Source organism: Fulmarus glacialis, unplaced genomic scaffold, assembly GCF_000690835.1.
Source record: "Fulmarus glacialis isolate BGI_N327 unplaced genomic scaffold, ASM69083v1 scaffold32767, whole genome shotgun sequence".
Classification (NCBI taxonomy): Eukaryota; Metazoa; Chordata; class Aves; order Procellariiformes; family Procellariidae; genus Fulmarus; species Fulmarus glacialis.
In genome coordinates, this window is record NW_009221852.1 from 40,923 (window position 1) to 65,925 (window position 25,003).

At 39.5% G+C, this 25,003-nt stretch overlaps 1 protein-coding gene across 1 annotated transcript in view; it reads left to right on the forward strand.

Moving 5' to 3' along the window:
- MARCH1 (membrane-associated ring finger (C3HC4) 1, E3 ubiquitin protein ligase) overlaps window positions 1–23,954 on the forward strand; it is a 37,416-nt gene extending 13,462 nt beyond the window's left edge. The window contains exons 2-4 of the mRNA XM_009581260.1: window positions 15–195; window positions 18,945–19,092; window positions 23,653–23,954. Of these exons, the coding sequence (XP_009579555.1) occupies window positions 15–195; window positions 18,945–19,092; window positions 23,653–23,954 (631 nt within the window). The remainder of the gene's footprint in view (window positions 1–14; window positions 196–18,944; window positions 19,093–23,652) is intronic.
- The last annotated feature ends 1,049 nt before the right edge of the window (window positions 23,955–25,003 follow it).

Here is a 25,003-nt window from a genome sequence, read left to right on the forward strand (position 1 = left end):
GTCCTTCCTGTCAGGATCTGTCACTGTGAGGGAGATGATGAAAGTCCCCTCATCACACCATGTCGCTGCACAGGGACCCTGCGCTTTGTTCATCAGGCCTGCCTGCACCAGTGGATTAAGAGCTCAGACACGCGCTGTTGTGAACTCTGCAAGTACGACTTTATAATGGAGACCAAGCTCAAACCTCTTCGGAAGGTATGGTGCTTTTGAATTTAATTACACTCAAGCGTCAAATGGCCAGAATGGCTGCGCAAAATACTGGCACAATTAAAGAAGCATCCGCCTGTCCAAAATGGCTTTGTATTTACTGTTGTTAAATCAGTCCCAGTGATTTTATTTCTACATTTAAGTTAGTTACTTTACAGCAGCAGAGGATTTTGACTAAAGACTTTCTTTCACCACACATGCAATATAAATGCACAAATAATAGGTTTTTGTATTTAGAATGTTTATCTTCAGCTTTTTGTTACTGGGTGATCTGCTTATTTTTAAGCCACAAAGAAACCTTACTCATCATGTTTTGCTCCTGAATAACACAGGCCAGTTCACCCAGTAATTTTTACATTGAGCCCATAACTTCTGGTTGAGAATGACGCTTATTCCAATGTGGAGACAGCAATTACGAAGTAACACGGTCAGTCAATTTAGCTGCATCTGTTCTGTTAGACTCGTGGGCAAATTAATCACTTGTACAGTAAGATTAATTAATGGAATCTAAACTACAGGGCGACCTTGCATCCTGAAAGGCAAATGTATGTTATCTGTGCTCATCTGTTTTCCAGGATAAATCAATTTAATGGTACACGGGTTGTCAGTATAGGGAAGGTGAAGAGTTTGTTAAACATATGTGGGGTTGGTTTTCTTTGGAGTGAATTATTTCTCCTCTGATTTTTCTCTAAAATTGCTCTCATCCTTTTTGGGTTTTGTTGCATCTTTGAAGTTTGAGTTAATCTAGAACAGGGCAAGTTTTGATTTAGAATAAATTTCAATGTGAGAGCCCTTGAAAAACACGTAGAAACTATTAGCTTATAACTAGTATATGCATATGTAGTAGTGTTTTGATGGCAAAAGACATTTTGGTTTTGTCAGCTTTGCACAGGTAGCAGTGCAGAGAAAAGAGAGCAAATGAAATTCCTTCTCATTTCCCATCCAGAGAAATTATCTAGTAAGTCCCTGATGATAAACCACTTTTGAAGAGAGAACTGGGATTGATTTGACAAGCAAAGCTTGTGATAGGAAAGGACACAGTTCTCAAGTGCCAGGTAGATCGTGCCAGGTAGACTGGAATTGAAACGGATGTAAATAAAAAACTGATGGCTAAAAACTTAATTATATTGACTTAGTTTTTAGCAATTGCAGATAAATTTTAGCTATTGTGACAGGAAGGAGATAATTGTATAAAATTCCCTGCCTATAGCATGCCTTTTGAGTTTTTTTTCTGTGTATGCGTTTCTATTTTCAACACAAATTGCTTTAACCTTCCATCTAACAAATACACTCGCAACAGCCACTTTTCCCAAGAGAATATACAGATATCAGTATTTTTAACAAAAGCTTTTTCCTGATTGTGTTAGATAATAGAGCGTCTTTAAAAAAAATGGAAATAAGATTTATGGCATCCAAGGAGAAAAGGAGTGGAAAATGTGCGTAACTGTTGATATCAGAAGTAGGCACTTTTAACTGTCTGTGTCTCATCATTGCCACCCCCCCGCCCCCTTTTTTTTGTTAATTGAAAGAAATTAATGGAATAGTGACAGATTTAGAGTGGTAATGTAATTCCTGCAAGTCTGTCACTGCTTAATTGAATGATTACCACCTTATTCATCTTACCGTTGTTTCTCAGGTGAGGTTTTGATTTCCGACATAGGAAAGATGAGCCTCTTCTTTCAGACAGGATATTTTTGTTTGTGCTTAAAGCAGTACTCAAATGTAGTTGATATATGCCTGACAGTAATGCTGGCAGCGTTATCCCCTTCAAATGCATTGCTAACAAATATTTGTCTGTGTAGTATAGACCCAGCATCTAATTACAGATCCCTTCTTATAATTTACACCCATTTCAGAAACCAAAACTTGGAAACATTTTTCAAAGTTTTCAAGTTAAAACCAGATATCCTTTTTGCATTTATAGCATTCAACTGTGACGCCCTTCATATGTTATATTAAACTGAATATATCGTGCCTAGTAAGTGTATGCACTATCATCGCCATTGTTCACAAATTTATGAAACACTAAACGGTTTATGAGAAGCTGTTTTGTAAACCAAGCATTTTGAGAGCTGTAGCAAAGACAAGGTAAGGGAGGAAAGAGGGATCATCAAGAGACCTGCCGGGTAAGTACAGCTGACTGGTAACTTTTCACCCAAACATCTTTTATAAAAATCACCAAAAGTGCTGTTTTGTCAAAACGTATGTATTTTGCAAAAGTGGGAAGTTCCAGTGAAACACTGTCAAATTTCTTGCAAGCTTTTATGGTGCCCAGAACCTCAGCTGTGGGGCATTCCCTAGAAGTCCAGGTTGTCAGAAGACGGCATGAAGACTGGTTACCAGAGGTCAAAGTGCTGTCGGACAGGCAGCTCCTCCTGCCTCCTTGTTGCAGGATCTGAAAATTACTACAGAGAGTCTAGGACTTCCAGAGTTCTTGAGAGCTTTAGGTTTTGCTAAGGCTTGGCTATGTAGTACACCCTGAGAGCCTTCAGTCTCCAGCACTAAGTCCAGCCTCGCAGCAGTGAATTAAAATCCTCCAAATCTCCTAAGGATGGAAAATGAGGAATTCTCTGGTGGTAATGGCAGAGACGACATAAGCAGTGGCATTTATATCGGAAAATGATGCAGTTCTTGTCAGCTTTGCCGTATGCCAAATGGAAACAGCAAAATTGACAAAAAATTGATTTATTTTGCTAATAAACTTTGAGGAATTCCGAAAACATTTAATTTCAGTGTTTCCTAAAGAAAAGACCACAGATTTAGTTCCAACAGAAGAGTACCTATTCATTTCCATAAGAAACTTATTTTATTAAAAAAAAATTGAAATTTCCCTTAAAGTGAAAGTTTGTGGCCAGCTCCAGAAGATGCCATTTCCATGGCCATTAGACCTGGATTTGAAGTGGCATTCTACAAGCAAAAGGGTCACATCTTTCAACCAATTTTGATTTTTAATCTCTACCTTAGCCATGATGTGAGATTCTATAGTTTGGTTCTTGACAGTGCATTGCTTCGTTATGAAGAATTTTATCAAAATAACTGTAACATTCCAATCGCTGGTGTCCTGAAGGGAAAAACTACAGACCACAAAACTCAATTACAGGTATCTATACTTTTGTTTTTGCAGTATCACAAATGCAGAATTTAAATATAAAACAAACCATTTGACTCAACTGGTGAATTACTGTCTTTATTCACGCCTCAGCCTTTCATGCACCCTCAATGTTTCCTAACAGGCTTTTATCAAAGTCTAGGGTTTTATAGCAAAATCATGTTTGAATATTGTGTCATACAGCTGTTAGCACCCATAAGTGACAATGTGCAGCATACTAAGTTAACATAAATCAAGATACCTCTATTAAATCAATAGGCTTGTGCCAATATGCAACAGTTATTTAATTACAGAATCCCTGAAAGCACCAGACATCAAATAAAACTTAGTTTAATCATTTTAGTGAGTTTTTGCATTGGGGTAATCCTTTTAAGCATTGATCAACAGGCTTTGCAAGTGTTTCATCTATTTGAGCAGGTCTAATTACTTGGCTAAATATAAATTTAGAGATTAAATACTAAGCATTGCTTAGAGTGTCTGTTTTATTTCTCGTGGTCTCTGTTATGTCTATCTACAGTTATAAATAATACAGTTGCATTTGTAGCTTTACCTTTCAGCATTTGGAATCCATAATGCAGAATTTCTCATTTATAAAGTGACTTTATTTATCATGGAAGGAATTAGAAAGTGGCAAGAAGCTTGTGAGTTCCTTATTGAGCTCTCTCAGGTAATAGCTTCATCCTGAGAAAATAACTTCTTCTTTAAAAAGGATGTAATCCTGGTAAAGTAGCACCTGCATGTCATATCTCTTGAATTTGGTGTTTGAAGCATGGTAGAAACAGACACTGACTGAAAATACTGTGAGTATGAAATGGATTAAAGTGTCAAATTAAAAGGCGCTTAAAATGCAGAAATTTCTTCAAACGGAGATTTCTCCACAGTGTCTTGCTATACTTCAAAATACTTTTCGTATTTAAATTTTGCTGTCCATTTAAGACGTCTGGTATCTGATGAGATGTTTTACTTTGATGCATTATCCCAACAGATTATTCTGTGGTGTCGGATATGTCTATTTTCTCTCCTGATTTTGTTTTATCTTTGAAATTATTTACAAATAATGTCTTATTTATGTGAGGCATAAGCAATATTGCACATTGTTACCGTGTAGTTACTCTTGGTCATTAAGAAAGAGCGAGCTGATTTTTTGTTTAGGAAAGCATTATGTACCAGTTGAGGTTGATTTTCTTTCTGATTGAAAGGGTATCTGAATTTCTCCCTTTTAAAAATAGAGGATTGGGAGTGTTCTTTTAGAACAGAGTGATAAGTTTCTGTTAACTTATACAGAAGCAAAGCCAATCTTAAAATACTGATAATGAAAGAAACTTGATCTTATTGTTTATTTTGAATGTGTACATATACCTTCTAAGTGTTTACTCCTCTTGTATCCTGTATTTGTTTATAACAGATAAATAGCACTTCTAAATCTGATATGAGGTACATCTGTCTGGGTTTTACACCCTTGAACTCTGTGGAACTTCTCATGTACCCAGCTGCTGTCATTAGAGGAGAAGGAAGGAATGCTGTCTCTCCACTTGGTATCATTTATTTTATAAATAACCAGATTGTAATAAGAGTGGTAAAATGCCAGCTTTAACTTCCGTACAGGATTCAAAGGTTTAAGTCCCAGTTGGAGATACGTGGTTCACGACTGCCCAGAGCAGGGTATTTATGTCCTGGAGAGAAGTTATGGAACTGGCTCACTCAAAAAAAATTTCCATATGAAGCAAAACCCAGTTCAAGCATATCAGTGCCCCTTTGTGGTCGGATTAGTGATTAACTGGTTAAATCAGTGTGGGGAAGATTTCAATTGTTTGGTATGATGCTGATTTAACTATTGGATCAAAAGCAAATATTTGGTTTTACTATAGTAGCTTAAAGATACTCTGTTTGCAACCAGCCCATCAGATCAGCAGGAGCTGTGTAAGCAATTAAGACGCAGGGTTTGAGCCAACAGACAACTTGTGGGTAATGCCCAGCTGTAAGGGAGAGAAATCAGCAATTCCACAGGCTCCTTAAAAAAAAAAAAGTGAATTGCCTATGGAAGCAACAGAAGAAAATCAGAATGCTGCTTTGAGAGCTATGATAGACAAAAGGAAAGTCTAAAGTGAAACTTTAAGTCCCATTTCTCTCCCAGACTTAACGTGTCACTCCGAAGCAGGGACACATCTGCTTCTGCTCCTCTTATTGGAGTTAAAACTGCATAGGGTGCCTTCTTTTACAAAACAGTCGTCACCTGCACTACTCTAAATCCAGTTGTTACAGCTCTTAGCTGATGTGTGGGAGAGAGCCAGATTCAGCTCCCTTCTCTGTGCTCAACGCAGTCCTATAAAAAGAGTAAATCTTAAAAAATATGACTGCCTGGAGGAATTCATTCATAACTGGATGCTTTGTGGATAAATCTTTTTTTGATAAAATCTGGTAGCATGCATGATAAATTCAGTGACAGCAAAATATGTTAAGGGTGTTGATTTATTTTTGGTTCAATGCTAGCTAGATAATTCGTATTTACATTCCTTATTTAAGAATATGGCGATTGCTGCCAAAAATGATATAGCCTGTAGAGACATCTTTGCGAAATCCTGCTATGAAATCAAAAGTGGTTGCCAGTAGAAACCACTTCTCCTGACAGCGTAGACTCTCAGAACCAGAAATGACCTGCAGAGTCTCCCAGGAAAAAAAAGAAACTTTGAGCACTCATTACTGTATCTCTTGCTGTTTACTTCTTATTGCCTTGTGCTGTGAAGTATGAACCATCTGGCTTTTTCATCAGTTTTCTAATAAGGCTCATAATAAGAAGTGATAGCTAATATTGCATAGGTCAGGTAACATTGACTTGCTGTGGGATTAGTTCCCTTTAACCCAATTTGGTGAATACTTTGCAGTCCTTAACATAGAAGAAGAGCCTACATTTCCTTTTGATTTCTGGTGCAGCTACACAGTGTCGTCAAGGCAACCTGCTCCGGTGTTTTCTTTCTTCCAGTAAACTGTCTCAAAACATCGCTAGCCTCAAATCATTTCTTGTAATATGGGGGGTCAGGCACTTCACCAGTATGCACAAAGGCACAAAGCTATTACTTTCTTATTGGCTATCATGTCATTATAGTGAATAACTTTGTGCTCAAGGGAGAATGTGTATATTAAAGCTGTTAAGGTAAAAATAATTCTATAGCATTTATATCCTATTGTGATGCTTCGAGGATGCAAGGGACTACTTTGTTCAGATAGTTGTATTCCTAATTTTTGAGAGAGAGTGATAGATCATTACTGCTAATTTATCTGTATATAGATAGCATGCTGTAGTTTACAGAGTAATGTTGTCTTTCATTTTGTGCCATAACAAGAATAACAGATCTTAGTTTTCTCATAGTGGTAGAATTTGTGTTAGCTTTCCATCTCTTTTCTTTCTCTTCCATTCAACACAGCTTTTATTCACACAGCTGTTCCAGTTCCCGTGGACTTCTGACGAGAGATTCTGACCTCTTGTGCCTCACACCTTGAAACCATCATTACATACCCTTAGGCTTGCAAAAAAGCCGTCTTACTGTGATACTTTGCTGGGACACCCCCATATACAGCATCCTTCCTGGAGGTGGAAGGTGTTTTTATTGTCATTGCTTTGAACTTGCATTCTTTTAAGAAGCAAACAAAAAAATCTTATACCAGAAAATGGAATGAAAACTGTTTCCTCTTCTAATTAGCTGCTAGTAACCGAATTTGCTACTTCTGCTGCTCAGTAGCATTTACACAAGCAAAGGGAATTCAGGGGATTGTCCAGCTCTGGGTATTAGTGGTGTTACCCACTATTGCACAGAACCATGAACGTGAGCTCCGGGAAGTACAAATCCTTCTGTGCTTTCTGAGGCTGAAATAAACAGTTTGGTCTGAGCTGTTTTACACATGCAACTTGCATCAAAAGGTTTCACTTCCATTTTACTTAGGAGGTCCTACCCCTTCCTGCAGTTCATCAGCCTCTCTCTTATTTTTTAACTTGGGGTCTCCTTTTCGTTTTTTATTTCAGCCCTTTCAGAGTTCCGTTTTACAGCATGGCCTCATCAATAGTTATAACAGAGGAAGGGCTGGGTAGCTGAAGCATTAAAAATAATTTAGAGAATCTCTTGATAATGGCTTTACAACTAAAGAAAATGTAAGTGGAATGGTGCCCTGACACAAAATGTATAGCTAGTAATATAAAATTTAAAAAGCATAATCAACCCAAGCATTGACCTAAACCAGTCATTGTAATTCATGGACTTTTGTAACAATGCCATTTTTACTGTTTAATTTTGAAGCTAGGGATTTTACCAGCTCTAATGGGAGTGGGCCAGAGAATGATCTGATTAATGTATGTATTAATCTCTCACATAACTAACACATACAATTTTACAGTGGTTATTTGCCTCAGATTTATTTTGCCTGGGGCCTATTGATATGAGAATGATCTGAACTGAGGTTTAGTTCACAGACTGATGCTTGCTTGTTGGTGGAACGCATGCAAAAAATGGCTTCTCTTGAACATAGTGATGTTCTCTTGAACATAGCAATACGGTAGCTGATCTAAATTATGATCTAATGGAATAATTATCAGTTTATTCAGTATATGTTATGATTTTTCATGTTAATTTAATTTTATTCCCGTAGCATTTTATTAAAATTACTTGGAAAAAAAGAAACTTTTCCTCCAAGAATTATTCAGATCTTTATTAATCTGCTCCAATTTTTGTGTGGCAAAATTGAAATGTATGGCATTTGTTGAAGGTCTTTCAGAATGAATAGCTTCCCTCAGCTCTTTGCCAGAGCACTAGGCTCTAGTTTTGTGTTAATTACTGTAGCCTTTCCTCAGCACAAATTTCCTCTATTTCATTTTTATTTAATTGGATCAAAAGAGTCTGTCTTGTGGGAAAATTAAAAGACAGAGAAGGTAACTGTAGCTATTCATTGGGAAATCGGTATTCTTGCTAAAGTCATATTTATAGATAATGAAGCACGTCAGCTCCTTTTTTTAGTTGTGGTTATGTGGCAATTCAGACATATGCATATATACTGTATATATAGTTGCAAAAATAAGATACGTCTAGATATGTTTAAACAAAAATGTATTTAAAAATACCAGGGTTTTGGTATTCAAGGACATTTAAACCAAGCCACATCTTTGTAGCAATTCAGACTGATTTGATTAAGGGTAGCTCAGAAGTCGAGTTACATCTTCTATACAATGTAGGTCAGTTGCTCTTACAACTTCAGGAAGAAAATAATAACCATATAAAAAGAATTAGTGTTCAGGTTCGCTTGTACCATTAATTTAGTGGGTGATGGGCGGGTGGAGAATTGGTAAGAGCATCTTTGATCTATAAAAGTGAAGGCCAGAAAATAATATAGAAAGACATGCAAGATGTTCTTGAGGTTCTTCCAACAGTGAAATGACTACTCTTCATTCAGTGACTTTCAGATATGGCTGCTCTCCATTTCCAGTCAACTGTACTCCTTTTCTCACAAGACTCCTTAGCACGCAAAGGTACCTTTGTACCCTTCCTTCCTCTGCTTGCTGCTATACTTCTCTCCATTCCTGTTATGACACGTGATGCTGAAGGGCCTTGGGCTGTAGTGATGTAATACACGCTCCTGTAGGGCAGGTTGCACAGCAAGTTCTTCAGATAAATGGCTTTAGGCTTTTATTCTGTAAGATACAAATTAGAACTCTAAAGAATTTACATATTGGAAAAAAAAAATGGGAGAATCAAGGACATGATCAGCAAACAAAAAAGACCGAGCACATTTAGTACAAGGCAGTAATGAGAGTTTTTATATTTGTACCAGTCTAAGAGAAGGCAAACTTAGGTGAAAAGTATTTTCTATGTGGAAGGTCGAATAACTAATATTCTGTTGTAACTCCTGGAGAAGACTCTGTACATCATTTATAACTACAGCTAAATAAGCAGAAAGTATATTTGTTGATTTAGCTTTTCAGGTGTCACCAGTTTTATTTCACCAGCTCTAATTTCAAAATGCATGCTTCAAGATACTTCTCAGCAGGCTAGACAATTTGATATCGAGAAAATTAAGCAGTGTGATGAATACTGAAGAGAAGGTGATTCAAGTAAACACTCTCCAACAAAACTGTGATCATATATTATAACTATGTCTTAGGTACCTAAGGGAATAGTTCTTCCGAGAAATTTCACTTTAATTGGACAGGACTAAAGAAAGTGGAGAGGCGTACAAGACTATGTAATGGGATGTTGATCTCCAGCATGTTGCTATATCCACCTTTCTCTCTAATTTCTCTCCTTTTCCTATTTCTACCATGCTATCCCAGCCTTCTGTCCACATCCATCACACTATTTAAGACCAAAATACACTCAGATGTGCAAAGGGAGCCCATGCTACTTGGTGTTCAAAGACAGAGACTCTGGCACAGACTGGGAGATGGTTTGTTATGGCTGCTGTAGTGGAGGAGGGACTTGTGATTGTTTTGACCCCAGCACAATCATAGAATCGTTTAGGTTGGAAAAGACCTTTAAGATCATCAAGTCCACCACTAAACCATGTCCCTAAGCACCACATCTACATGTCTTTTAAATACCTCCAGGGATGGTGACTCCGCCAGTTCCCTGGCAGCCTGTTCCTATGCTTGACAACCCTTTCAGTGAATAAATTTGTCCTAATATCCAATCTAAACCTCCCCTGGCACAACTTGAGGCCATTTCCTCTTGTTCTATCACTTGTTACTTGGGAGGAGAGACCAACACCCACCTCACTACAACCTCCTTTCAGGTTGTAGAGCGTGATAAGGTCTCCCCTAAGGCTCTTTTTCTCCAGGCTAACCAACCCCAGTTCCCTCAGCCGCGCCTCATAAGACTTGTGCTCTAGACCCCTCACCAGCTTCGTTGCCCTTCTCTGGACACGCTCCAGCACCTCAGTGTCCTTCTTGTAGTGAGGGGCCCAAAACTGAACACAGGATTCGAGGTGCGGCCTCACCAGGGCCAAGTACAGGGGCACGATCACCTCCCTCCTCCTGCTGGCCACACTATTTCTGATACAGGCCAGGATGCCATTGGCCTTCTTGGCCACCTGGGCACACTGCCGGCTCATGTTCAGCCGGCTGTCAACCAGCACCCCCAGGTCCTTTTCCTCTGGGCAGCTTTCCAGCCACTCTTCCCCAAGCCTGTAGCGCTGCATGGGGTTGTTGTGGCCGAAGTGCAGGACCCGGCACTTGGCCTTCTTGAACCTCATACAGTTGGCCTCGGCCCATCGATCCAGCCTGTCCAGGTCCCTCTGCAGAGCCTTCCTACCCTCGAGCAGATCAACGCTTCCGCCCAGCTTGGTGTCATCTGTGAACTTACTGAGGGAGCACTTGATCCCCTCATCCAGATCATTGATAAAGATATTGAACAGGACCGGCCCCAAAACTGAGCCCTGGGGAACACCGCTCGTGACCGGCCGCCAACTGGATTTAACTCCATTGACCATAACTCTCTGGGCTCGGCCGTCGAGCCAATTTTTTACCCAGTGAAGAATGTAGCTTTCTAAGCCGTGGGCAGCCAGTTTCTCCAGGAGAATGCTGTGTCAAAGGCTTTACTATAGTCTAGGTAGACAACATGCAGAGCCTTTCCCTCATCCGCTAAGCGGGTCACCTTGTCATAGAAGGACAAATCTCAAATCCAGCATTGAGCATGTGTCATGGCTGCTCTTGTATTGCCTATAGAGTACATACCGCAAAATACAGCACCCCCACCTGCTTTGGTTGGAAAATGAAATCTCAGCTTAACTGGCCTTGCAGCAAAATTATGATCTGTGCTTTGTGGTATGGCAGTTAGATTGATTGATTCTTTTCTTTAATGGTTTTTTTTTTGTGTCTAAGTTACTGTTGTTTGAGAGCTGGACTGTGATTTAAAGGCATTTGCTACTTAGTCACTGGAGGAAAATGTCATGCCTTCAATTAGGTGTGCTGCTCTTTTGGAAAGACAGAATAGACAGAGGCGGGAGACAACTAGCTGCAAAGAGAATAAAAGTGACACACAAACTAGGTCCTTTCAATAGATAGAATGATTGTAGAAAAACTGTAGGGAGAGCAGGTAACAGTAGCATCTGCTTCTATTCTTGACTGACTGATAAAAGTTAGCGGAGACATAGATTCTACCCCCTTTTTCCTTGCTTCTTTATGGGTTTCCCACATGTAGCTTGTTTTTTGATTTTTGAGTAATAAAGGCATATGCCCAGGCACCTAAAGTAAGTCTTTTCTAGAGTTCTAGATGTGTGCCTCTTGTTCTTAGCGCCAGACATTCCCCATAGTTTTGCATTATGGTGATAGTTCACTCCTGACCAGTGGTTTAATGATTCACCTGCAGTTTATCTGTCAGGATTATCTTTTTAGATAAGGTAGCTGAAGCATACTGTGCTAGGACATAATGATCCTTTTCCTAAATAGCTTACAAGGCAAGAAAAGAAACAACAATTGTAAAAGAGAAGCTCATGATAGTACCGAAGGCTGATCATGTAAACCTCTGTTGAACAAAGAATTGGTTAATGTTGTTTCAGCATTCAAAGACGATGCTTGGAAAGTAAACACTTTGTAGAGTACTTTTGCATTCTATATATTGATGTAAAATAATTTCTAGCAGATGGGAGCTAGGAAGAAGCTCCCAATATGGAGAGATTATGCTATAATTACTTGCCACGGGGTTTCTTGCATGTTTCTCTGAAGCATCTGGTGTTGGCCTCTGTCCGAGACAGAGCATTGGATGAGAGGGACGTGAGGTCTGGCTATTCCTGTGTTTCCAAAGCATAGCATTTTTTTGTTTAGTCTGTGTTGGGATGATTAGGCTGCAGATACTGAAGTTGTTCTAGTTGGTAAATGACAAGTATTCTCAATAGTACTTCCAGATTGCAAAAACAGCTACTTCATTTTAGAAATTATCTTCTCAAATTACTTAATACCCCTATTTATTTTACACGGTTAAGGGTCTGCTAATTGATGACATACACAGCTAAAAATTGCGTAAGTTTATGAAGGGTGCATACTGATTATATCACTCAAGTCCAGCTATTTTAACTGTCACTTAAAAAAGAAATATAGCACTGTCTTGATTTTGATAAAACTGAATTATTAGTTCTTTGCAGGTGATAATCTTACGGTGTTTATCAAAGTGAGGTTTTTCATTATGTAGTTCTTTTATTACTCCAGGCATGCATATCACACATAAAAGTGAACTAAAGTGTGTTTGTCTTTAGAAATGCACCTGTTTCTGGTTCAGTCTTAAACTTTTAATGGGTGTTTAAATACACCACAGACATTCATTTGAATTCCAACCAGGTTTGTTTAGTGTTACCTAGGGACAGAAATAGATTTTGGGTAAACTTCAGACAGGTTTGCCAGAGAAGGATTTGTACCAGCTCATCTAATGAGCTAACTAGATCAAGGTAAGGTTGTGCATAGATATGGCTGTATGATGCACCATACGAAATGGGATTTTTAAAATTTATTTTATTTTTGTGTTCAGTGGCTAATGTAGCAGGGGTCTAATTCTGGTCTTCTATTCTTGATCCTTAGAAGAGTTTCTTCCCTGGCTTGTATCTTTTGACAAAAGGCAATGAGAAATATGTTTCTGTGTTTTCTGTGAAGCTGCTCAGTTCTTCCTCTCTGAACGTGCTCTGGATCTGTTTGGGGAAAAGAAAGCGGAGGAGGTGTTTTCATGGCCCAAACCCTTCTCTTTTCAGCCATCAGACCTGGCACATTCTGTTGGACTGTATGAGGGGAACTTCTCGACTTGGAGCAGGATGCAGCGAGGCATGCCTTGTCCTTCTTTAAGATGCAGTCCCTCAGGCACAGGCTGTACCCACATGTGGTTTAGACGGCACAGAGTGGCCCCAAATGCTTTTATTCAAATTACAAGGTTTGAAGTCTCATCTCTTATCAACACTTCAAATCTGCATGAGGCTATTTTGTTCTCCCGACATGTGTGGAGCGCTGTTGTCCTTTATTACTATTATTTCTTCCTCCTCCACCCACTGCACAAATTCCATTCCTGCAAACTACTTTCCGCCAGCTGGTAGGTTGATAGTAGTGAACAGTTTACTGTGGAGCCTGAGCCAATTAGTACTGCAACAAGTGACCGGAAAACCCTCCCTAAACCACAGAAAATAAATGACTCTGAGCTACACGTTCAGACTACTGACATATCTTCACTGCTAGGCTCACTTCATCATACACTGCTCCAGTTCTTAAGAACTTTTTTCAAAAGTGCTGGCTAGATCCTTCAGGCCTCGTTTGAGATAAGAAAGATGTTTTTCTGTGTATTCCTAGTCTGTGTGCAGAGTGCAGTTTCTACAACAGCCCCTAGTAAATAATTTTAGCCTTCGTTTTGCAGGCATGATTATTTCAAGATAGAGGTTGGCTCAAAGTCTTTCTTTTTTAGATTGTAGAAAGAACGCATGATGATTTTAGCACTAGGTGAGAGCAGAAGGAAGTCCTTCCAGCTATTGGTGCTGCTTACATTACATTCATTGTCATTTTTTTGCTAAATGATGGATAGGGAAAAGATGTCAGAACGGGAAAAATATTTAATATTAGCAATGTCATGCCCATACCAGATTGCCCTGTCATGCAATTTTTAAAAATAGGGTTCCTGAAAATACCCAGGAGTTAAAAGTCCAAGCATCCATAGCATGTTGCAAAGCAGCCCATTAACTTCACCTTCAATTTGGCATCCTCAGTGATGAGCCCCTGCAGAAGAGAGACCTTCGGTTGTAGAGGTGTGAATCTGCAAACATGCAGTAGATATGGAGTTGCTTCAGGAAATCTACGTAGACAAAATTTTGTGGCCAATGTGGCAGAAGATTAGCACTAGCAGGAGGCAACATGTGGACACAAAATGGTGGATGGGGGCAGGCAGACAGTAAATCTACAATCTGAGGGTGGGGAAAAGGAACACAGGAAGCAAAGTTTGCAGAGTGCAATTCTGTGGTGTGGTAACAGCTTTTGTGTGAGCAGTGTGAAGCTTTTGGTTCTGCATTGGGCCATCATGAAACCACTCTGCAGAAAGCTTAATGTATGGGAGGGAATTAAAATGCAGTTTTACTTCTGACTATAAGAAGAGAGGCTGTATTGGGATCTCTAGGATGTGAAGCAGCATCCCAAGCACCCCATCCGCAGACAATCTATTTTCAGAGGATATTAAAAAATACCATATTTATTTGTTGCATATTGATTAACCAAGCTTTTATTAGAAGTGACATGCAGGGAGGCAAGTTTTGGTCCTTTAAAATAAATATCAGGGATTTTCTCAGACTATGTTACAGGAAAGGGAAGTGGTTGGCTATGTATGATTTAGATGTTCCCTGTGAGTAGGTTATTAATTTTTTTTCCTTTTTTAATTTTTTTTTCTTTCCCCAGAAGACTCATGACTACATTTTGTAATTGCAAGAGTGGATTATGAAATCAGTAACCGTTCCCTTTAAGTGTCAGAGCGAGACAGTCTTTAAGAAACGAAACCAAAACATGAGGTAGAAACCTAGAACAGGGTACAGTTTTACAGCTGCCACTTTCAAGATTATTACAAATTTCTCTGGCAGTAAAGCATAGGAATTCAGGCTGAGGTGCATGTCGTGTTTTAGAAGTAGCTGTAAGTTGGGGTGGGAAGAGTGTTTCTGATCACATTTACAATCCAGCTTCTTTCCTTTGACAGTTCATTCTGGCTGCTGGGTAGGACCCTCTGAAGCAGGTAGACAGTCTCCTACCACCCTCCAGTGGTTTGCGGAGCACAGTGCAAGGGGTAATGTTCAGAAAGCTTATTCAGAAAATGAAAAGGGGGCTGGGGATATTTCCGGCTTTCCTCTTGGGATACATATTGCTGCATCGTGGATTTGTTTGGTGACTTGTGTAAAAGATCTTGTGGTTGGTTGTTAGAGGTTATGAAGTGTTTTAGCACACCTGTTCTGTGGAGCATAATGTATTCATGCGATTGCTTGCATTTGCAGGACATTAAACTATTTGCATCTGTGATGATTTCCAGTCTGTGTTTGCGTTGCTGCCGGGATTAAGGAATCTGTGGGTGGTGACAATCAGATGTACAACAGTGAAGGGGTGCTTTGGAGGAGGCTGGGCAAAAACTACAGTGTTTGCCTATCAATTTAGTGACTCAATAATTTGCAAGTCATAAGTGTCTCCTCTGGCTGTTACAGTCTTCCATTTCTTTCTCTCCTTCCAGTCTCTAGAGCACCTTAGGAGTATTAACATATAAGTTTCCAAGGAAAATTGCATCTGGGCACTTACTTTTGTGTTATTTTTCTGTTCTTGGTGGCATCTGATATTCTATCCATGGCATGTCACAGTGTCATCAACCTGATGATTGTACATTTTTCTAGATCACTGATGAAGATAATAAAATGTGATGCAATTTATTTTTATCTTGCCACCATGAATGTAGAGAGCCATGAGAATTGCAGAAGCTTCAAAAAACAGCAGAGGTGAATTTGTCAGTCGTTAAGGCGGCATTAATGCGCTGTGTGACATGGTAGCACCTGCCAGACTTACCCACCCAACTTTAGGCTATATCAAGTCCTGGACTATAAAGCACAAGTGAAAGGGGCTGATGCTTTCACTGCTCAATATATTGTTGTCTCATAGCCTTTGCTATGGATTTTCAAGAAATTTTTATTTCACATAACTGTGCTTTTATCCAAGCAAGTCTGTGCTACCATTAATGTTAAATTTTCAATTTAAACCTATTGCAAAAATCCTAAAACAGTGAATTGCACTTTTCTGCTCCAGGGCAACTTAAATTGCTGGCTTACCTGCTAACATCACTCATCTAGTAGACAGTGACAGTAGTCACTGTAGTTGAGAGGAGAACTGGGACTGCAGCTAGGACAGGGCAAAACAGAAGCGCAGCTTTGGGAGACACTAAAAGCCGTAAAACGCTCCCAAGTACTCTGATCCCTCTGCGTCTCTGCGTGTGAGCAGGAGTCTCTCCTTGGTCCTTTCTTGTATCCCCACTGGGAGTACAAGATGCTCTGCACAGTCTTCCAGTTCCATAGCCACCCATGCCCCGGTGGCCTCTCCCGGTCTCCTGCCAGCCAGGTTATTTCTGGTGTGGTAACGCGCGTGTGGATAGAATAGACACGCAGGCATGCTGTCTTGTGGGAGAAGAAAAGGGGGCAGAGAGGGGAAGCAGAGTCTGGGAGGCCTTGGCTTGCTTTCTGGCTGGATTTGATCACGGGATGTTAGCAAAAAAGGCCTACTTTAGCCCATTTCTCCTAGCTCACTCTCCCAATACAGCTTGCTTGTAAATCTCAGTAGAAGTTTGTGAGCTTGTTCCTTTATTTACCTATCCTGCCTGTTGGTTGTTTGGTTTTGTCTTTTTTTTCCACCTACAATATGTTTACATTCAGAGTAATGGGACCAGCATTCTTCTTTGGCTTTAAAATTCCATATGAGAAAGCTTTATTTGACTGGGCATTCAGATCAACACTCTAAGGCTTTGTGTATGTTACAGAGAGTAAAATGGCTACAATGAGACTGCAGGTATACATGACAATGAAAATTTTGCACAGAGTCTTCTCTCCAGTAGACCAAAAAGTGTAGCATTAGAGTTGAGATGACAGAAAATTTCTAAGAACACAATTCATTCTTCTTTATGTTCAACATCGATCTCTCACAAAGCATCCACAGGTAAGTGAAGAATTAAGGTAAAATCCTTTCTTCCATCTGGACAAAGACAACCTTTTCTTTGGAAAGAAAGCCTGTTGTAAGGCTTGAATTGAATTTTCACTGCAAAAAGGATGAAACTCTCCAGGTCAAATGCTGTGTAACCTGGTGACTGTAATGATATAAGACTGTGATGATAATGCCACAGTCTGTCTGGTCTGACCGCTGCATACTACCGACATGAACTACAATGAATATAAGGTTCTGGTTTTTTGTTTTATTACTTTTTTTTAACGCCTATAAACCCAGCAAACTTAGTTTTCACTCCTAAGTGGCTGTATCAGCTGAAATGAGGTATCAGATGGTGAATAAACTGCTAGCTCTGTCTTTTTGTATATTACTCAGGAAATATTTCAGTTCTTCTAAACAGTTATTTAAGCCTTGTGTTCGTGAAATTCTGGCAAGGGCTAGAAAATGCTCCAGAGATTGTGTTTTGAGGCAAGAGCTCTGAAACGTGCAAGCTTCAACTGCCATTAAAGAATGAAATTTGTTTGGCCCGGTATGTACTGCTGTAAAACTAATGGCAGGAAGAAGCATTTCTGCAAGTTCGCCCTCTTGGTGACATTGCACTGACGTGCCCCAGCTTCTACTGCAGTTGTGCTCCCTCGAAACGTGACCGGACAGCAAATAGTGTTCAGGCTAGAAGAATGGCCATATTGGTTCAGGTTAAAGTCTAAGCATCTAGCTTAGATGCCGTCTCCAACGCTTAACCCCAAGCCATTTAGGGAAAGCTGTAATTTCCCAGAAACAAACCAAAACAAAATTAAAAAAAAAAAACAGCTGACCAAAAAAAAACCCAAACAAGGAAAGCAAAGCCGAACTCATACTTTCAGAGTAAAGTTGTAGCACCTCGGTGCTCTGAAGCGGCCAGGGTTTTTGATCCAGCCTTGGCACCTGGCAACTGTTGGGGGCCGCAGCCCGAGTGTCCTGAAGGTCCGCGAGCGCGGGCAGCGGCTTCGCCGTCCCGGGGGTGGCTGGGGAGGCCGGGTGGCTGGGGCGCAGCGCGGCCGCGGGGAGGTGGCACTGTTGGGCTGCGGTTTGTACTCGTTTCACTCATCAGGTGCCAGCGACCGACTCCGAGATTATTCATCGGAATTGAGGCGGTTTGCTTTTAAATGTCGTATTCTTTCATGTTTTCAAAGGCAAGCATTTTAGTAGGGAAGGGTTTTATTTTAAAGAAGTGCTGAAAAAAATGACGTCTTCACAAGCGAGATTCAAAAAAATCGCCTCAAGAGTTGCATTGTTCAAATGCAGGGAATAGCCTATTTCGTCTTAAAATAGCCTTATCTTAAGCTAGGATTTAGTGCCATAATTCACAAACATACGATGGATTTAGTGCCATAATTCACAAACATGTGCCTGGAAGATCCTCCTTGCGTTACTGAAGCTGTTCGACTGCTATCATGTACGATCATTTCCACGTAATCATCTTTTCAGGTTTATTGAATTTAATCCTCATGCAGTTGCATTTCTTATGCTTTTATTTTATGGGAAGACTGTTCCACACTGCGGTCCTCTAATTTTAGGCAGCTGAGAATAGCTGACAATAGTTTAAGCTAATGTTTGGGTTTTTTCTTCTCTCATCACCTGAAGTGTGCATCAGGTAAAGTTAAAATAAGTATTCAGCTTTTTACCTATTAACGTGTTATGGCTGTACTGCAACGCAATTACTTTAGATGTCACTCGCAAGGAGACAGAAACAGAACGGAACTCTTCATTCCTCTGAATCTGTGAAAATGAGATCATTATGAATTTTACAGTGACAATGCACATACTACCGTAATGTGTATTATCAAAATGAAAGGATTTGTTAATTTTATTACTGCTTGGTTTTTTGGTAGAAAGAGCTACAATGGCCTAATCAGTTTATTGTAAAATTTTACAAGTCTGATTTTTTTTTATTACTTTTTTTTTTTTAAATTACAGTGGGAGAAACTACAGATGACAACCAGTGAGAGGAGGAAAATAGTTTGTTCAGTCACATTCCACGTAATTGCAATTACCTGTGTGGTTTGGTCATTGTATGTTTTAATTGATAGAACCGCTGAGGAAATTAAACAAGGCAATGATAACGGTAAGTATCTTTTACCTTCTTCAGTCTTGTTGATAATGCAATTGGTGGGTTTCAAAGGCAGCTATGTAACCAGTCACATTCTGTTCTTAAATAACAGCTCACTGATACATGGCTACATCAAATGCTTTAATGCAGAAGTAAAGAATGCATTAGTGTTAAAAGCTTATGTTATGCCCCTGCAGAGAGATCTCTACTTAGTGTAATCATTACAACAGCTTAACTAGCCTGCTGATTCTTCCTAGGTTAATCTCCTATTATCCAGATATTTCTAGAGCTCAGACAAAAAGACAAGTCAAATTCAAACAGCTCAGTGCAAGCTCAGGCCATAAACTAACAATTTATTTATATTACCCACTTGAACCTCGATATCCTGTAAAACACGATAGAGCCCTTTCATCAACAAGCTTCCTAATACAAACTTCCAAGAGACCGTGTTCCAGTTGTGTTAGTCCTTCATGTGGGACTTAAGTAGCACAGAAAGCCATTCCTGCGTCCTTTCGAATAGAATTTCACTGTGAATGTCCATGTTCCAGTTGTGTTTATTGTGAGGGTGGTCAAACACTGGAACAGAGAGGTCGTGGAGTCTCCCTCTGTGGAGATACTGAAAACCCAAATGGACATGTGTAACAAAATGCGTGTTTAGCATAAGTAGGTTTCTTTTTGGACTATACTTACCGTATGTGGAAACTGTATTCCAAACTGAACTACGGTTTTCCATTTCAAATCTAAGTCTACTCGGTCTTAAATTTAGTCTTAAATGTGATCATGATGATGAAGAGAATAAAAACCTTTTGAGTTTTGGTCTGAATTGACTTTAAGCACAGTAGAGGGACAAAGGGCTGTAGCTTTGTGCTATACTCTGAAGTTAACATGGAAAACAAAACAGGCGGAGCTTTGTGCCTTGCTAGTTAGATAAATATTTGATGATACTCCTGATGCTTGCCTTTCTTGCCTATGAGAGGAAAATATGTAACAAGCCTTAGTAAGTCACAGACGAATGTATACTACAAAGTCTTGTTTTGCGTTCTTTCTAAATGGGTAACCCTGTTTTTCATCTCAAAAAAACTGGCCCTGAGGACAGGACTAGGAATGGCTTTGAACTTCTGTTTATTAGTACAACTATATCACCCTACTTATTAGAAAGGGGAAAGGTATTTCTGTGGATTAGCTGAATTTACACAACAAAACAGCTAACATGAATTTTTGTTGTTACACAGAATGCGTAGGAATCACATTAATTAATCCTGGTAGGCTCAAAAAGTATTTATGATTTGTACAGAATTCAGTGTTTGCAAATGTAATGGATGATTCTCCACTAAAAAATGGACAAAGAGATGCCTTGGAGCTACTTACAACATGCAAAAATAAGTGTTTGTGAAAAGAACTCTTTTGCCCCAAAATTTGCTTGGGGCTACTTTTACGAAATCAAACGTGTATTTGGCGGGGGGGGGAGCGGGGCGCAGAGGGCAGAGACATGTATGTAGTTTGCTTTTCTCTCCACCATCTCTGTTTAAATGGGAAATGCTGGGAAAAAGACAGTGAACGCTGGAGGAAAAACACTTTATAAACATATTTTGAGTAGAAGAAAAACTGAAAGCCCTGAATAATACTAGTACTGTTTGTTAATATTGTGTACATTTAAAAATCCCTTTTTTAAATATCTCTCAAAATATTTAAAGGGATTTTTTTTCTCCTTATGAAGGAATATGATGCAAATAAATAAAAACCTCTTAATTGGTAAACCTGTCACTGGTCTAAAGAAAGGACAATTTAAAATATATTTAAAATATTCTAGAATTTATATGGCACCATGTCATGGTTTAACCCCAGCCAGCAACTAAGCACCACACAGCCGCTCGCTCACTCGCCCCTGGTGGGATGGGGGAGAGAATCAGAAGGGCAAAAGTGAGAAAACTCGTGGGCTGAGATAAAGGCAGTTTAATAGGGAAAGCAAAAGCCACACGTGCAAGCAAAGTAAACCAAGGAATTCATTCACTGCTTCCCATTGGCAGGCAGGGGTTCAGCCATCTCCAGGAAAGCAGGGCTCCATCACACGTAACAGTGACTTGGGAAGACAAACACCATCACTCTGAATGTCCCCCCCTTCCTTCTTCTTCCCCCAGCTTTATATGCTGAGCATGACGTCATATGGTATGGAATACCCCATTGGCCAGTTGGGTTAGCTGTCCTGGCCATGCTCCCTCCCAGTTTCTTGTGCACCTGGCAGGGCATGGGAAGCTGAAAAGTCCTTGACTATGTAAGCACTACTTAGCAACAACTAAAATATCAGTGTGTTATCAACATTATTCTCATACTAAATCCAAAACACAGCACTATACCAGCTACTAGGAAGAAAATTAACTCTATCCCAGCCGACACCAGGACACACCAGTGGTAGGGAATCAAGCTTCACATAAATTTGCTCTGCATGAAGAAACAGGTCTAGGCTTAGCTGAGCTTTGTCTCTTCTAATAAAGCTCAAGTCTGTGACAATATAGCAATCCTGGAATATACCGAAAGGTACCAAATTCACTGTGCCATACCAGTTAAGCAAAAAATTATGCTTCCTGTATTCCCATGGAAGAAGCAGCAGCACATCTTTACTGCTAAGAGGTGGAAGAAACTCTGAAGGAAAGCTGAGCCATTTATTCAGCCTCTTCTGAGCTCAGCGCTCCAGCTGTGACTTGCTGGTTCTAAGTGTCATTACCCACTGATGGGGCTTAGTCAGATGCAAACTGTACAGTTTTCATAATTAAGAGCAAGAAAGAGACACTGATTTTTAAAAGTAGCTATTAAAGGGGAAAAAAAAGAAAAAACACATCACTGGATATGACACCTTAGCCAAATATTCTTTGTTACTTCCTTTTGTCCCAGGAACGGGGGATTGAAGAAAGGCATGACAAGCATTTTGTGAACAAATTTAACAAATATAAAAGGATTTGTCCTTGGCAAGTTCAACTAACCAGAGTAATAGCGGTTAGGGAGATACAAAGCGATTTACCATCTTTGTATGCTTTCATTTTGGTGCAAATTAAAAAAAAATTAATTGGCTAGCACTTAATACATTGTTACCATTTCTAAGTACTACTAAACATGACAAGGAAAACTACAGCTGCTTCAAACATTTTGTGTGCTTTTGCAATAATTAATATTCTTTTGGTCTCTATTTGTTTATTTAATTAAAAGCCCAGTTCCTATGTGTTTAACAGTAAAGGGGATACTTAGATTCGTGAGACTCACACAGCTGGCTAAAAGTAAAGACTTGCTTTTGAGGAGTCCAGGTTACCAGGTCTGGGAGTCCAGATTGGCTCCTCACTGAAGCTCTTCTGCAGATTGCTTTCCTGGCTGGAGTGGCAAAAGTTTCTTCCCCGTGTAAAACTTGGGTAAAACGCACAAATATCTCCAAGTTGTTGTGATGTATCACCAGTGGTTGAATACAGCATCTGCAAGGCACCTTGAATACTACACTCAGTGAGCAAAACGTTACTCAAAGACCTTCCATATAGGACCAACAAACCTATTCAGATTGTTCAGGCTGACAGCTTAAGCATTGATACAGCGGTCTGACTCTTGTGTATGGCACTTAATCTTTAAATGTGATGAGGCAATGTGTAATGGGAAGGCTGGTAGCTCTTTATGTTAGGCTACTGAATGGTTGAAAAAAGCAGATGCAGTGGTATGAATTAACGAGAAGGCTATTCTTAATACAACATTAATTTATTCTGTTAAAATTATAAGACCAAATTTAGGCCAAAGCAAATAATTTTAACATTACTGACATCATAATCAAGTTCAAATGCTCTCATCTCTAGCTTTTTTTGTGTTAGCAGGCATATATTTTTCTGTAAATATCAATGATGTGATTGATCAATACAACGAGAAAAGTAAGAACAGATACACCAAAAACTGTAAAGTTACTTTTTTAGTACATAGGAATAGAAGTTCTGCTTTTTGATGTAGGTGTGTTCAGGGGGGGTGCACAGACAGCAGGAAGAAGAGGCCAACAAAGGCAGGTGATGCAGGAGAGAAGAGCCCTTTCCACTAGTTTCTTTTACTATACACTGACTTCAAGATGAAGCTAGGACCAGGTAATAATATTGCAAATGTTGGTGTTCCAGGTACCCTAAACAGTGTCATGCTTCTAGCACAATTAAAAACAACAGTTGTCGTTGAAGATGTCCTAATATTTCTAGGTATCCAGTTATCTCGGTTTTGGTACTTGTATTTTCACGTAAGCAAAATTATTATTGAAGAACAGTAAAATGTTTTGGTTTTGACTGTATCAAGCATTATGCTTCCTTTGTGAGAGTGGGCTTGCATTTCTTATTTCACCAACTTGTGGTGAAGTCAGTTAAAAGCGGGAGGCAGATGTAGTTTCTTGGCTGGCCTATGGGATAGGAAACTGCCGCTGTTTTCTACTTGAGCCACAACTGCCCCAATTGCGTGTACGTACCTGGGAATTCTTAGCAAGTGGCTTCTTTTCAAAATATTTTTCCGAAACTCAGTACTTGATATTCAATGTATAACAATGATAATAAATATAAATGTTTCATTTCAAAGGTGTCCTTGAATGGCCATTTTGGACAAAACTCGTCGTGGTGGCCATTGGATTCACAGGGGGCCTGGTCTTCATGTACGTGCAGTGTAAGGTTTATGTTCAGCTGTGGCGCAGGTTGAAAGCCTACAACAGAGTGATCTTTGTTCAGAACTGCCCAGACACCGCCAAAAAACTGGAGGAGAAGAACTCTTCGTGCACTCAGAGCTCGGACGTCAAGGACGCAGTGGTGGTGCCAGTAGCACAGACAGGTACAAACTCTCAGCCGGCAGCTGAAGAAACGACATCTGAGGTGATGCCAGTTTGACAAAGGCAGCTCTGTTTCTTCCTTGCAGAATAAGGCGTAGTGTTTTCTGCACTACAAATGCTGAAAGAGAGTAGAAATGACTGTGCATTTTTTTCATTAAAAAAACAAAAAAACCACACAAAAACCAAAACCCTACAAAGAAAATGGATCCAGCAAAGCAACTTGTTACTGTATGGAATGTGACCGTTCGTGAAGTAGTTTCTCAGCTAGTCAGCAAGTGTAGTGAAAGTGGAAGTGTAGAAAGTGCAATAGAGAACCGGTTTAACAGATAATGCCAAACCAATGTGACAAGAGTACTTTTTTTTTTTTTTAAAAAAATTGGATGGCTGGGAAAGTAGAAACAGACCTGATATAATCATTTTGTTTACAGAAAACAAAAACCTTTCATCTGTTTACTACTAAAAGTTGTATTTGCTATTTATCTTCTTAAAGATACACTTCAAAAGGGTACCAATCAAGTTACATGCATTAACTGAATTGAAGTATAAAGAGCTGTATCACAGCACTCACTCTCTAAGCCTCACACGCACACGTTCATGTGACTGCACTGGAGCCTGAATGTTTGGGCAGCTGTGTCAACTAAGGATATTTGAAACATTTGAAGGGTAGCATTGTTTTTAAATATGCCTGAATTTTTGAAAAGTAAGCAATTCCAACCAGGATAAACTCATATCTCCATAAGCTACAGATATTTTTTTAAGCACAGCTGTCAGCAAAATAAGTACAGGAAGGAGACAATGTATAGATACATATTTAGAACAGCAGCCCAGCTGTTTATTTTACTTTGCAAGAGTGAATTAGACATTAATTGAATATACAAAGTTTTGAGGCAGAACTATAAATGAAAAAATGTAGTTTACTGCAGCATTGCACAAAAGTAAATTGCGTATTATCAAAGGTCTGAAAAAGGATGACATATAAGGAAGATGGGAGCCATTTCTGGTTTTACTTTTTAAGATTCATGATACAGAAAGGTAGACGTAAGAGAATATACCTACGTATCTTACGAGAACATTAGTTTTTATCTCCTTGTTCTGAAAAGTTAGTTT